The following is a 15,141-nucleotide window of genomic DNA, read 5'->3' on the forward strand; positions in this document are numbered from 1 at the left end:
ATTTTCCTTTTTTTCCTTTTATGGGTAGAGATAAACACTCTCATGAACTACAACAACTAGAATGAAGAATCTTTATAAAAGTATTTTGAATAAACTGAAAAACGGAAAACCACTATTTCTGATACATACATTAATGAAAAAAAATTAAGTCATATACATATGTTAACTGCAGCCACATGAAAAAGAGTTTAACAACAACATATATCAATGAGAATTATTCTTTACTGTGTAAAAAGTTCGAGTCAATAGTTACAACAAATTAAGTAAATGTGAATCATTCCAACTCTTGCATCAACATGCAAAACAGTAGAAGTTCTCTCCTTCCATGATTCCATCATGCCTTTTTGTATTACAAAGAAAAGATTTAAAGTTCCAGTCTTCCAGAAATATTGGTCCCCAGTTTATTCAATGAATTCCAACTCCTAAGCACTTTACAGAGCAGTTGGTCACTATGAGTTGCAAAACCTATAGTTGGCAGGATATTTATCGCCCAACTAAACCATGCTTCAATATATTATCCACCAATTGTACTTATTAATCTCTGCTCGTAATGATGGTCGATCTTGGCAGTCCTCAGAAGTCAGAACAAGCTGAAAGATACTGTCATGTACATTATGTACTATAGTTAATATTCCAAAATAACTAAGAATGCTATTATGAGTACACAAATAAGGCGTGTACTCTCATAAGCAATAGTTGGTACTCATTCGTTTGGAGACAACTGGGGCGGTTCTTTATCAATTGAGATTCTTTGGACTGATGTGTCAAGTGATGGTTGTACTTTCATCATATCATCCAAAGCAATCTGAACATCTTCACTAGAATCAGTAGCATCATCCTCACCCTCAGGTTCAGCTGCAAAATGAGTAAAAAACTAATTGGATATATATAAACTTCCCACATTGAAGTAATAATGAGAAATAGTAATTGGATATGTACGAACTCCATAGGTTGAAGTAATGATGGTATCTTGTCTAGGGGAGGTAACAATGTTTAATATCCACGATTTACTGTTTTACAGTGCGCTAATTGGATGGCAAGATTTTGTTCAAATTTATGCTGATAATCTCAGCCTTACCTTTGATGCTGTTGAAAGTACATTCTGCATGACACTGACAATGTTGTAATTTAAATTTCATTTTAGCGACACTAGAAGAACATGTACTCCTAATGTACTACGGAACCTTTTGAGTACCACTTAGACCACTAGGGTTATAATAAGAAGGCATTACCTTATAGAATTACAAGAACTTGTCTCAGTGCTAGTATACCAGGCTGACTTGCAGTTATAGTGTTGCAAAATATATGCTCCCATTTCAAAATAGACAAAATGTACAACTTCGGTTTATTATTTTCTTTTATTTAAGTATGACCCATTCTTCAAGAAAAAAAAAAAAAAATTAGTATGACCTGTCATAAATCCATATGTTGAAACCCTTTTGCTGCAACAACTTGAGAGATATCACAATCTCAGTCATGGTTCTGAATTTGAAAAATATAGGGGCTTGCTGTTATGTTTCATGTTGGGTGTTTTGGTGTAAGAGTGTTCATAACTCTACCTGTAACAAGTCACTTTGCAGTGTGTGGCCAATTCCTTTTTGTGTATTTGTATTGAGGGTTGTAGTTAGTTTTCAGCTCCTGGTTTTATTTGTGTAGATGTGGCTTTAATGGTCTGCAGCTAAGCTACAGGCTTGTAATTTCTTTTGTTGTGCTAAATGAAATTTCTCGCTTATCCAAAAGGGAAAATATAGGAACTAAGAACTTAAATCATTTAAGTACCTTGCACAAAACCTCATGTTTTGTCAATTGATGCATGCATAAATCCTTTCATCTTCTCAAGATACTTTTTGTAACTCATATGTGCAGCATTTTTCTCACATGTATGGGGAGTTCATGTGTGTGACATAGACCCGTTATCTAACATACTCTTTTACCAAAATGCATTATATGGTGCATTGACTTAGCAAAACTTGGGAAAGTTGGATATATAGTTTTAAAGTACTGAACTTTCCCATATACTTCAAAAGGATTTATTTTTTTGGAAAAATTGAAACATATTAAAAAGCATTATAATTTATAAAGGATCCTTCACCATGATCCAAAAAGAATATTAGAGAGTTCACAAGCCAATTTTTAACCAATCAAACCTTTCCTTTTTCTTCCTCTTATTTTCTATTAGCACAGCAAGAATTGAAGATAAATTCAAGAATGAAAAATGAAAAATTTCCCCTTTCTTTCCCCTAAATAGATAAATTAATCCTAAAAAATGTCATACTAAATAATGACACAAAAACTCTAATGTTACACATTATTTGACGTATTTTTATCTTACACTAAGCTTGGAAATGCAAAAAAATAATAATAAATAAAAATAATAAAAAAAGATATTAAAAAAAAAAAGAAAAAGATAAAGATGGAAATCTAGGAAGAGGGATACGGATAATCCTTTTATCAATGATGAGAGGAAATGTCTTAGATCTATATTGAATTGGTAAGTATATATATCAATCAAATGAATTTCATTATGATGTGGATCAATTCCATTGGGTTCGGTCTTGAAAAATTTCTTGCGTTAAATACTATATATATATATATATATATATATAGAGAGAGAGAGAGAGAGAGAGAGAGAGAGAGAGAGATTTATGAATTTCTTTGAACTATTCGTTCATATAAACACAGTCTATAAAGAATATGTTTGCTTTAGCTTGAAATCACAATTTTATTTTTTTCATCATCAGCCTATGTCGTGCTTTCTAAAATCTCACTTTTAGAAAATGTAGCTGTAAGCAAAATAATCCAAAAATAATAATCTCATCCAAATTCACTCCAATTCAAAAAAAAAAAAAAAAAAAAAAAAAAATCAATATCTGGGATGCAAGAATAATAGAATCCAGAAGAGAACCCACGTACAAAGCATATCAACACAACTACTCATGTGAAAGTTAGATTGTCCTACGATAAATCTTCATATAACTAATAATTATTGTAAATCACAAATACCTAAAACAAAGTGAAACATATACACATTTTAAAAGTCCAAGAACCTTAAGATTCAGCTGTTACACCCAGAATGTCAACTACCAAAACACAATTTTGTGACATACCAAATTGTACCCATTAATAAATAAATAAATAAAAAATATTGACAAAAATATGCATAAGAATAATAAATAGAAAGATGAATGAATTATTTATATAAATAAAATGAAAAAAATAATGAGTGTACCATTGCTGTGATGATGAAGGGGAGAGGCAGAGATGTGATGGTCGGGGTCATGAACATTAATGGGGAAGAATGATGAAGGGGATGATTTTGTGTGTGTCACACGAAAAGGTTGACGAGCACTTGATGTTGATGATGATGAGGATGTTGATGATGCTGGGGATGGAGGTGGTGGTGGTGGTGGCGGTGGAGGTGAATGAAGGAAAGTAGTGTTGACATTGTCGTCGTTGGTAAGAGGCACTCGATGGGACCTAGTTTCTAAGATTTTTCTTCTCAATTCTTCTCTGCTATAATTGTTGCTTGCCATTTCTCTCTCTCGCTCTCGCTCTAGGGTGGCTTTGAAAAAGCCAGACACTCTGACAGGTATTTCTAGTGAAAAAAAATCACACCATATTGACCAAATGGCTACTGAAAATAGAAAATGGCAAAAAAAAAAAAGGCTCTTGCTCTGGGGTGGCTTTGAAAAAGCCAGACACTCAGACAGGTATTTCGAGTGAAAAAAATCACACCATATTGACCAAATGGCTACTGAAAATAGAAAATGGCAAAGAAAACAAAAAAAGAAAAAAGAAAAAAAAAAAGAAAAGAAAAAATGTCAGAAGTGGGATTTGAACCCACGCTCTCTCACGAGAACCAGAACTTGAGTCTGGCGCCTTAGACCACTCGGCCATCCTGACTGTCTTGTTAGTGAAATTCAATACCTTTTATATATTTATTTAACATATCTCTAAAAAACTAATCTCATCACACCCGCTTTATATGTGCAATGAGATTATTTTTATTTTATTTTTTTTTTTCTTTGGTCTAGTGTCACAATTTCCCCATTAATTTTTTTTTCTTTTAGTAAGTTTGTTTTGAAGATATGAATTACTAAAAGAGCATCCTATTTTATAGGCGTTATAAGTGGAGTTGGAGGTATATTGTTACCAGGTTGTACTTAAGTTTTTTCTTTGTTAAATATAGGATTTAGAAGTATTTTTAAACCAGATAAAAGTCTAGTCCAGTCCAAAGAGAAAAATTTTCTTATAAATAGTATAGATATCCATATTTTTGCACACTATTGACGTGCTCCTAGATTAATTTTTCACATTTCCATTTTTGCGTCAAATTTCATTCTTTGTTTTAATTATTATAAAGGAATATCAGATTTCATTGAAAACACATAGCTAGAATGAAAATTTTCCTTTTTATCAATAGTTTTTAATTTTCAAAATTTATTAAAAGAGAGTAAATTTTTTAATTAAAGAGAAGAAAAAGACCCATAAAAAATTGTCACTTTTAGAATGGAGTTTTAGCTGAAAAAATTTTGTTTCCTCAACCCCCACCCCCCTCTTAAGCAGTGAAATAATAATAATGATAATAATAATATAATTTTAATTCTTAAATAGAAAAATACTATTACCTCTCTCTCTCTCTCTCTCTCTCTCTCTCTCTCTCTCTCTCTCTCTCTATATATATATATATATATATATATATCACTATCAAATCTTCTATGGAAAAAAGAGAGGAAACAAATCAACCTATATTAATTTTATTTATTTTTTAACAATCCTAATCAACTTATATATGTAAGTAAAAAAAAAAAAAAAAATGATAATTCCATCCAATTCTTGCTTGCTATTAAAACAAGATCTCTACTTTGAAGACATGAAACTAGCCCCCTTCCTCTCCCCTCTTATATTCATCGAGCTTTTTTGCTTTCCTAGCTCATTCTCATCCATGGACTCTTAATGTATACGAAAAAGTGTGGTTCATTCGATAATGAATTAAATGACACATTACCATATGTTGATGCATCTTTTTTAGAGTAAAGAGGTAGTGAGATATTATTATTGCTTTGCCTTCAAAACCTCATAATAGAAAATGTTTTCTATTACAGGGCGGGTTATACTATTTGTCCAGCCTAATCCTTTTGGTGCACAAATTAAATCACGAAATGTGGCAATGTGGAAACTTATTCACTGGCTACAGTGATGACTTCATTCCTGTGTTAGTTTGTAATTTTGATCTCTTATAGTTATTATGACGTGCATCAGTGATCTTTTTCTATTTGTGGCACTCTTATTTTCTATACATATCAACATATATATTATATACATTGAAACAGACAAGCAGTGATCACTAATAAACCAAAATGGGGCATTTTTTTCATTTTTAGATCCAAAGAAGATTATAGCAGCTCAATGAATAGGCTTTCCATATTTTGTATCAAGGCTTGCGCTGGCAAAATGAACAACCTACTAACTTGGGGACACCTCTAGCTGTTTGTTAACTCATCCAAACCTCGCTCTTGTCAAGTCAAATGAACCTTCTCTAGTCAGTTTCTTTTCTTTTTTTGGGTAACAATCTTTAATCAAATTATATTATAGTCGTTTTGATTAAAACCAAATTATATTTTAAATATTAATTGCTTCACAAGTCAAGCTTCAATTATGGAAGACTAGGTTGACACGTTTACCTTGTGAATTATTGAGGGTAAAAGTCAAGCACCTACTACTTTTTATTTATTTTTAAATATATTTGCATTTCTCAATTAAAAACGCTTCACAACTATAACAATTGCAATAACAAAACCTTAATCTCAAAATTTTTTTGTTAGCTGTTTGAGATTAGTTGTAGTTAGGACCAGCCTTAGGCCTAGGCCATTTATGCCATGGCCTAAGGCCTCCTAACATAAAAAGCCCCCAAATAAGGGGGTGGTAAATTTTTTTTTTAATATTTAATTTTTATAATTAAAAAATGTGAGTTAGGTGCATTTGTTTTTTTGGCCTAAATATTAGAATCATGTTACTATATTACAAGTTTTATTACATAAGTCCTATAGATTTATATGTCAACAATTACAAGAAGTAATTTAATACTTCTTTATTCTTTTATTAAAGTGTCACATCATTGCCACATCAGTTTGTAAGTTGTTTGTAGTAAAATTTGTAGTAAGTTTAAAATTTTCTTCCATATATATATATATATATATACACATACATACATACATATATATATATATATATATATGAATTAATAAAAATACAACCCAATCACCATTTTTTTAGAGTTTCAATTTATGACATTCGCTTTTGATAATAGTTCATTATCATCAAACTAAGATACCAATCGGTTTATTGTGTAGCTGGAGATTGAATCTTAAATCTCTTATTCAACCATCATAGATTTTACCAGCTGAACTATCTGGAACCCACTATCCAATCACCATTAAGTGAATAAATAAAAATTAATCCAATCACCATTAAGTGAATGGAAAATGCTAAAACTAATACAAATTTTACCACAAAAAACTTACAAACTAATGTAATAGGAATATGATTGATGTTACTTAGACAATATAATAAATGAATGTTTGAATAATTTATTTTTTATTAGTGATATGCTAGTTTGTAAAATCTATATAGTATATAGTAAGTATCATTAGCTCACTTTGGGTGAATTAGTTATTATAATAATTAAGAATTTAAAATAGATTTAAAATAAAAAATAAATTAATAAATATTATTTAAGTGATATTTAGATGTAAAAAAACTCATTTAAAATTTTCGCCTTAACTCTCGAATAATTTTGGGCTGGCCCTAGTATATCATATTTTATACATTAAAAAGGTACAGTTCAAACTTAGAACTTAATTTTTTTTCTTCTCAACTTTTTTCCCCCCTTTCTGATTGGTAACAGACATTCTTTTTTTTATTATTTAATGGAAGATAACCTGTAAAATTGGTCTTCCGTTTTAATTTCATTTTACTGTGCCGTTATATAGGCATTTATATAATTATTAAAAGATCGAATTAATGGTTGTCAAACCTCCAGACTAGTAAAGATTCTTTAATGGATATGTTACCATTTATGAATATTTTATTACTCTTCCTTGCCTTCTTTATATATATATATATATATATATATATATATATATATAAATATGACCTACCTCAAATCGTTTTCACTCCAACCCACTGTAGTAAACCAGAGCCACCAACAAGGAAAAAAAAAATGCCTAAGAAGCTTCAAAAATCTCTCCAAGATTACCTTACCAAGATCAAAAAACCACCTTCTTCACACATTCATCTCCCCTCAAATTCCTTCTCATCTTCTAAAAATTGGATCCTCTCCGGGTGCAAGCACCCCAAGACTCTTTCATTCGCCATTGACTCCAGCCAAGACAAGGCCGGAAAAAACAACGACGACGAAGGAGGAAACAACAAGAGTGAAGCAACTTTATCAGACGTTGATCGCTTCCTCATGGAGAATTTCAAGTCACTGTATATAAAGGACGATGAAGATATGGACAACAAGGGAAAAAGGGGTAAAGCAAATCATGAAGGTGAAAACCCTAATCATGCAGTCTTGTTTGGATCGCCTCGGTTGATGGACCTGCCATCGGATATTTGTGGATCCCATCGATTCTTCATTAACCCGGGCTTGTCGGGCTCGCTTATCGAGGAATCTCGGTCGAGTGTGACCACCACATCGGAGGATGCAGGTTCAAGCTCAACCTCAACTAGCACAACCCTAAATGATTCCACCACAACAACTAATGACCATACTAAGGATGTCACACTTCCCGATGACAGCATTGCGGTCCTAGCGTATTCTCCGAGCCCTTACGAGGATTTCCGACGCTCCATGCAAGAAATGGTCGATGCCCGAATGCGAAATCAAGGAAGGGTTGATTGGGATTTCATGGAAGAGCTCTTATTTTGTTACCTAAACCTAAATGAGAAAAAATCATACAGGTACATTTTAAGTGCTTTTGTTGATTTGATCGTTGATTTGCGTCAGGATACTGATAGAATTCCGGCGAGCACACCGAATATTCGTACTATTCGGATGATTGAAAGAGAGAGGAGAAGGAAAATGAGAAGGAAGTAACGTAGGAATTAAGTCATTGAGTTCATATAAGAACATAAAGAATGCTACAAGAAAATGCAGGTTTTGAGACTTTTGTTGTATTCCCTCCCTTAGCTCTCACATGCAATGTGCATGTGTGAAATGTATTAATTACATTTTTCAAGAAAATTAAAAAACATTGTTTATGATTAAAGTTTTGTCTTCTTGTATCGTTTGGTGAAATTTCATGGATTTTCAGGGTGAGCTTGTCTGTTGCATGTTCCCCGGTGCTTTTACTAGGAATTTTCTATTCCATGTTTTCTAATGTGAATATCATCGATCAAGGAAAGAATCTGAGCAGAATATGATACAGAATGAACATGTACACTATTTAATTATTAAATGACGAATATTTTGACATTCACGATGGCCCCCGGATTTTGAGGTCAGAGGAATTCAGTATTCAGGTATCCTCGGTAACGTTTTCTATTTCTTTAATAATTTACTGTTATTGAAATGTTAACTCAAGAAGACACTCAGTAGCTAGGTTCGATTGAGAAACTGTCTTCGGTGTACAAATTATTTTCTTGAGAAGTGACTTTTTAGGGTATATACGACAAATTATTTTCTTGAGAAGTCACTTAAGAGGGTTTTTTTCCCCCAAAAAAAACCTAGGTCAATAAGAACCTGTAAATGTTGTTTTCAGTCATTTCATCATGTACTATTTTTCTTTTTCTCAATAGAAAGATGTATTGCACAAAAGAAAAAATGAGATTAAATTCTATAAAGATGTGATGTAAAATTCAAGTTTTACCCCCACTAATCCAAACATGACACATCATCATGTCACATATTAAAGAACAAACACAACCATACTCAGTCAATTTTAATACCCATATGAAATCCAACCTAATTGAGAGTTTATTGAGATGTTATCTAGATATTGTAGGATGTACTGAGTTTAAAGTAAAAAGTTGATATGAAAATTTCTTATTTGATGGTGTAAAACATGAATTTTACACCCCATCCTTACTAAATTTGAACTCAAGAAATTTAAAAAATAAATTAAAAGAAACTACAAAATTTACTCCCAAGATTATTCCTCTCTAGGTAGTACACACTACACAGTACTACAAACACTCTTTGAAAAAAAGCTTCAAGAACCAAAAACTTATTGGGAGAGTACGTCATCTTCAAGACTGATTGAGAGAGTACATCATCTTCAATAATCACCTTGATAATTTTGCATCGATAATCATTTCCATGGTTAGAGCATTCGCATCAATTTGTACAAAAATTTCTATCAATTTTTGCATGATAACCTATTTTTTCTATTTTATATAATAAATACTTTCAAAATAATTAACATCAGATTATCTGTTTTACACTACATTTTATGAAAATGTTTTTTTTTTTTTTTATTACTCTCTAAATTCATCTCTCTTTATGTATATGGATAAAGGGGTATTAGAAAATAGATTTGTATGTGAATAGCAACATTGTAAGTATATAAATTTGACATGTTATGACATTTTACATATATTGATGTGAGTGTAGACAAATTGATTTGGAAACGCGCTTCTCAGAAAATCTACTTTTGAGTCAAATTGAAGGGAGGATACCCATAAGTTCCGTATGGATGTACAACCAGGAAAATTGAATAGTTTAAGGCCGGGTTGGGAATTGAGATTTGTTAGTTAATTTGTTTTATAATTTCCGTTTACAAGATGCTAGAATAGCTGCACTAAAGCCTTCTTTCCTGGCCGAAATTATTAATTTATACGTAGATCCAAGATTGGAATTAGTGAGTTCACTTATATACTATTTCATATATGGCACGGTATCCCATTGAGATCTTAGTTTTGCCAAATGGAAATGCCGTGATGTTTATATAGCCAGCAAATGAATCTAATCAAGGATATGCACGGAACTAAATAACCACACGATATTTCTAATCAATACGATTGAAACTGGGTAGTTAGTCAAATATGGTACCCACATAGTCCTTTGTACCCATTTCGAGCCAAATCCTAAGTTTTACTTCACCGGAAAAGATCAATATCATAGGTTGGGGAGTTCAAATTTTCTGTTATACTTTTTGTGTATCATATTATTTTCTATAAATTACAATTTATTATGCATTCATTTGAATTTAAAATGGAAACAAACCAAACATATGATAATTTGTGATTTGTGAAACGTAGTGAGGAGGTCCCTTCCATTTTTATATATATATTTTTTTAATTTCACTTTTACCAACCAATAAGGAAGATATCGAAACGACAGGAAAAAGATCATATTGCAGCAATTCCTCAATAAACAAAGGAGCTTTCCGGTCCAGTCCCCTACAACACTACAACAAGTTCACATTATGCTTTATATAAATTACAAAGACATAATTTTTATAAAGATATAGAAGAAACTAGAAACCACGTACATATAGCAGTATGCTTGATATAAAATACATAATAATAGTAATTCCCATCTACAAACTTCAATATTTTCCAGTCCAAGTTTCCTATTCAAAAGAACTACCACTACAAAAAAAAAAAACAAGGTCTATAGTTGCGTTTTCTATAACCGCATTTACACACATGGCCTAAACACCGAGACTACAGGTCCAATAGGTCTATAGCCACGTTTTTTAATCGTAGCTATAGACTGAGACCTATAGCTACATTTTTAAAAATGCAACTATAGACCATGTTTGGACTACATTTTAAAACCATGGTTATAGGTACAGTTTTGGCTGCGTTTTAAAAATATGGCTAAAGCCTCCTATAGCTATGTTTTTGAAACGCGGCTATAGTTTTTTTTTTTTTTTAATTTTTTTGGTTTTTTTTCCCTGCAAAATCAAAATCAAACACAAACCCAAAAAAATTCAAAATAAAACACAAACCCAGAAAATTCAAAATCAAGCATAACATACTCACAATACAAACACATCCAGAAAATTCAAAATTAAACACAACGTGCTCCAAAATACAAGAACACAAACCCATGAATCTCCACTCATTCAACAAAATCAACCCAAATCTAACACTAAATCCATTCAAGGAACACAAAAGAACAAGCTCAAAAACACAAACCCATTTAAACATAAGCACAATATTAGCAACACAATAACACAAATTCAAGCACAGATCCAAAAAATTCAAAATCAAAACTCAAATCCAAATCAAGACATAGACACAAATATTGCCAGAATATCCACTTCATTCAAAATTTTCAACATTTCCTCCATTTTCTTACTAACTAAACATAAAATTACCAAAAAAAAAAAAAAAGAAGAAGGGGGATGTATAGACAAATTAGTGTGCTTGAGATGAAGAAAAAAAAGAAAGAAAATAAATAAAAAGAGTTGTGCTGGAGTGAAGAAGGAAGGGGAAAAAAAAAAAAAAGTAGAATCTGGCATGACTTGCAGAAGAAAGGAGCAAAAAATGGATGAGCAAAGAAAGAAAAGATGAAAGTGGGGGGTAGGTGGGAACTTGGCGTGTCAATTTTTTTTTTTTATTATTATTATTATTATTATTTTTTTTTATGTTACCTCTAGCCACGTTTTTTGAATGCGGCTATATGCCATCCTTTTAAAAAAATATATTATTTGGCAGGACTTATAGCCACGTTTGTTGAACGCAGCTATAGACTTAACCTGTCATTGCGTTTTAAAAATACAACTATAGGTAAGCTATAGTTGCATTTTTTAAACGCAGCTATTGATCCTCCTTTTAAAAAAAAAAAATTTATTAGGCTGGACCAATAGCCGCGTTCAAATATAGACTAAATCTATAGTTACATTTTTTAAGCGTGGCTATAGGTCAGCCTTTAAAAAAAATATTTATTATTGGCTGGATCTATAGCTATGTTTTTTAAACGCAGCTATAAGCCCTATCAAAAAAAAAAAAAAAAAACTTACAAACGAGGCTATAGGTCGGCTATAGTCGCCTTTTTTTGTAAACGCGGCTAAAAAAAACACGGCTATAGCCCACGTTTTTTTGTAGTATACTTTCAATGCAATTATCAGTGCTATTCTATCTTTGATGTTGTTAGTTCCATATTTTTAAGTTGAAAAGTTATGATCAAATGTAATCTTTTTATAATATTTTTGTTTAGTCTTAAGTGTGTTAAAGGTATACTATAAAGTCAAAGATAAAGATTCAAGCTTAGCTCAAGAAAGACTCAAGTTTAGCACAAGAAAAACGAAGTTTTTTGTAATCTTTATAATTTGAGCTTGACTTCTAGTTCAATTGATTGAGATTGCACTTATCAACAAAAATAAAAAATGTAAAAAATGTCATAACTTAGTTGTTTCAAGCCCAACTTGTGATACGCTTGTTGCGCTATTTAAAGGATATGATAAGCCACCCCTAGAGAGGCTTTTCAAAGAGAGAAATCACCGCTTTTGCAACTAAGGTTTGTATAACCAAGTTTCTCTCAATTTCACCATATCGAAGACATTCGAAGTTTGTTTAGATACCGCTTATTGCTGAAAATTAAAAACTAAAAACGTTGTAGCGAAATAATTTTTAAATATGTGAATAATGCTGTGGGACCCAGTTTTACAGTTGATTTTGCCAGGTTCCGTACTTGCGGGTCCCGTGAATAGTGCATAGGACCCAGGGAAAAAAATGCAGACGCGCAAAACGTGCAACCTGCCACTATCCAAACTCACCCTCGATGTCACAATATTAATATAATTAATTACTTGGTTAAGAATTGGTCAATATTGTGACAGCTGGGAGATAAAATCCTAACACTAGGAGATCAAACATATCACCTACAAAACCAAAAAAATGCCAAAAGCCAAACAGAGAATGAATTGAATAAAAATTAAAATAATCTTCCACATCTTATCCCAGATACCATTATTAATTTCAAATCAACCAAAACCCAGTATCCATAAATGTAAACTCATAAATCAAAAAGAAAGAAAACATAGGCAAATCATCAATCTCATCAACTACATAGGATAATACATTTATAACAACTAAAAACCCAAACAGAAAAACTAAGAACAAAAATCTTCTACTTAAGATCTCACAAAAACCTATACATACTTCAAATTTATAACTGAAAAAGCCTTCTCATCTACAAACTTCAATTTTTTTTTCTAGCCCAAATTTCCTTCTCAAATGAACTACTTTCAATGCAATTATTAGTGCAATCCTATCTTTGATGTCATCGCAGAAATGAAATACCAATGCCACCATGACTTCTTCAATAGTAAGGTTCCACAAACACCCCAAAATCCTACAACAAAGCCAAGTCCAATGCTAGCATATAACCATAGTTTTTCATAATCATCTCCATCTTATTCATCTTCAACACTACTGCCAGTAATAGTTGGGGCATCAGATGTTCCATCTCCTAGGGACTTGGTCAGAAGAGGAGACCTACACAACGAAGGATTAATTTTATACATGGATGCATCATTTAGTGTTTGGAGTTGATTACCAGATGGGATTCTTCCTATCAAGTTGTTAAGAGACAGGTTCGATTGTGCCAAGGAAGTTAAAGATGACATGCGTTCAAGAATATGTCTAGAAAGACTATTTTTTGAGAGATCAAGTGTTTCCAACCATCGCAAGTTTCCAATGTTCTTGAGAACATTTCCAGTTAGATGATTCATTAAGAGGTTTAGTGTACCCAATCCTACCAGCCTTGTTAGTTCATCAAGAATTTCTCCCATTAAACTATTCCTTGAAAGATCAATTTTGTTAATAAATATGAGAGTGGAACCATATTCAAGCTCTTTTCCTTTTGTCACCATGATTAATTTTTTTCAAAATAGGATTGATAACCAAAGCACCCAATGGTGTTGTTGCTATAAGTCAAAGTAGTAAAATTGTCTATATAGTTTGGAATGCCCCCAAAAAGATTCTTCTGTGCAAGATCCAAGATATGAAGAATCGAAAGATTGCACCATTATCGAGGGATGATTCCAACAAATAGATTTAACAATATATAGGTATTATGTAGATGTCTGATCCTATCCATGAAGGAAGGTTCCTCGAGAAATGATTCTCACCAAGATCAGTGTTGATAAGAGAACAATTTTGTAAGGAATAACGAATTTCTCCATAAAAATTGTTGTAGCTCAACACTAATAAAAAAAGGGTGCTTAAGAAACCCATTGAGCTCGAAATTTTTGCAGATAAGTTGTTGTATGCAACATCCATAACCTTTAGGTATTGTCAGTGTGACTCATTCCAATTATTAGGGAGCTCCCTTGAAATTTGATTGCTCCTGAGGTAAAGTGCAAGTGCATATGGGCATTTTCTTCCATTAAGCAGCCCAATTTTCTCCTTCATTTTCGAAATCAAAAAGTGAATTTTAGCATCTAAGAGGTTCTCCAAGAGATCTAATGTTTGTAAGTCTGGCTTTCGATCGCCAATATTTGATGGGATTTTACCTGAAAATAGATTTCTTTTCAAATATAGCTGGGTTATATTAGAAAACAAAAGTGGAATAGGACCCTTGAAGCGGTTATAGCTTAAATCAATAAAAGAAACATATGGAAATGCTAATTGGTGTGGTAAGTTCCCCATTATTTGATTGTTGGATAAATCCAAGTGATTGAGTTGAGAAGATATCTTAGAGACCATTCCTTAAGAATATTATCTGAGATTCCAGTGTTTCTAAGGTTGACAAACTTAAGCTCACTTTGAACTTGAAGCCATACAGGAAATCTGGGGCCAACAACATTGCTTTCTAGTTGAAGCTCTTTGAGCATAAAAGGAGGAACTCATTCTTATGCCACATTGAATACTACTAGGGATTGGTTTTTCTCAATATTTAGTATAAAATCTTATAGTCTTGTGAGATTCATCAAATGGGCTTCTGTAATGACACCTTTTCAGGAATTGTTGTCAAGGAGCAAAGTGACTAACTCTAAGAGTTGTCCAATACTTTTAGGGATGGTTCCATTTATCTCTTTATAAGAAAGGTGCAACAACGGTAAGGATGACAACTTGCCAATAGATGCTGGAATTGAACCCCCAAAAAAGTTATATCCCAAAGAGAGTTGTCTCAAGCTTCCAAATATCCCCAATGAATCAAGAATTTTTCCAATCAGCTTATTA

At 32.1% G+C, this 15,141-nt stretch overlaps 3 protein-coding genes and 1 non-coding gene across 4 annotated transcripts; 1 reads left to right on the forward strand and 3 right to left on the reverse strand.

Moving 5' to 3' along the window:
* Positions 1-298: 298 nt before the first annotated feature.
* Positions 299-3,533, reverse strand: LOC115990208 (zinc-finger homeodomain protein 10-like). Its single transcript, XM_031114054.1, has 2 exons — positions 3,230-3,533; positions 299-855 (listed from the first exon to the last, which is right to left on the reverse strand). Exons 1-2 carry the CDS (start codon positions 3,531-3,533, stop codon positions 704-706), a joined length of 456 nt encoding a protein of 151 aa, XP_030969914.1. The 3' UTR covers positions 299-703.
* A 286-nt stretch (positions 3,534-3,819) lies between these two features.
* Positions 3,820-3,903, reverse strand: TRNAL-CAA. The gene has a single exon. It is a non-coding gene; the product is annotated as a tRNA-Leu (tRNA).
* Positions 3,904-7,222: 3,319 nt separating this feature from the next.
* On the forward strand, positions 7,223-8,101 carry LOC115990209 (transcription repressor OFP14). Its single transcript, XM_031114055.1, has one exon. The coding sequence runs from the start codon at positions 7,223-7,225 to the stop codon at positions 8,099-8,101; it is 879 nt and encodes a 292-aa protein (XP_030969915.1).
* A 5,269-nt stretch (positions 8,102-13,370) lies between these two features.
* LOC115990210 (receptor-like protein EIX2) lies at positions 13,371-13,829 on the reverse strand. The gene has a single exon (XM_031114057.1). It carries the CDS (start codon positions 13,827-13,829, stop codon positions 13,371-13,373), a length of 459 nt encoding a protein of 152 aa, XP_030969917.1.
* Between the last annotated feature and the right edge of the window lie 1,312 nt (positions 13,830-15,141).

This window comes from Quercus lobata, chromosome 5, assembly GCF_001633185.2.
Source record: "Quercus lobata isolate SW786 chromosome 5, ValleyOak3.0 Primary Assembly, whole genome shotgun sequence".
Classification (NCBI taxonomy): domain Eukaryota; kingdom Viridiplantae; phylum Streptophyta; class Magnoliopsida; order Fagales; family Fagaceae; genus Quercus; species Quercus lobata.

Coding starts and splice junctions, on each gene's coding strand:
- LOC115990208 (XM_031114054.1), bottom strand. CDS start 3,533: ATGGCAAGCAACAATTATAGCAGAGAAGAATTGAGAAGAAAAATCTTA. Junction 856..3,229: donor CCTTCATCATCACAGCAATG/GTACACTCATTA, acceptor CTCATTTTGCAG/CTGAACCTGAGGGTGAGGAT.
- LOC115990209 (XM_031114055.1), top strand. CDS start 7,223: ATGCCTAAGAAGCTTCAAAAATCTCTCCAAGATTACCTTACCAAGATC.
- LOC115990210 (XM_031114057.1), bottom strand. CDS start 13,829: ATGGTGACAAAAGGAAAAGAGCTTGAATATGGTTCCACTCTCATATTT.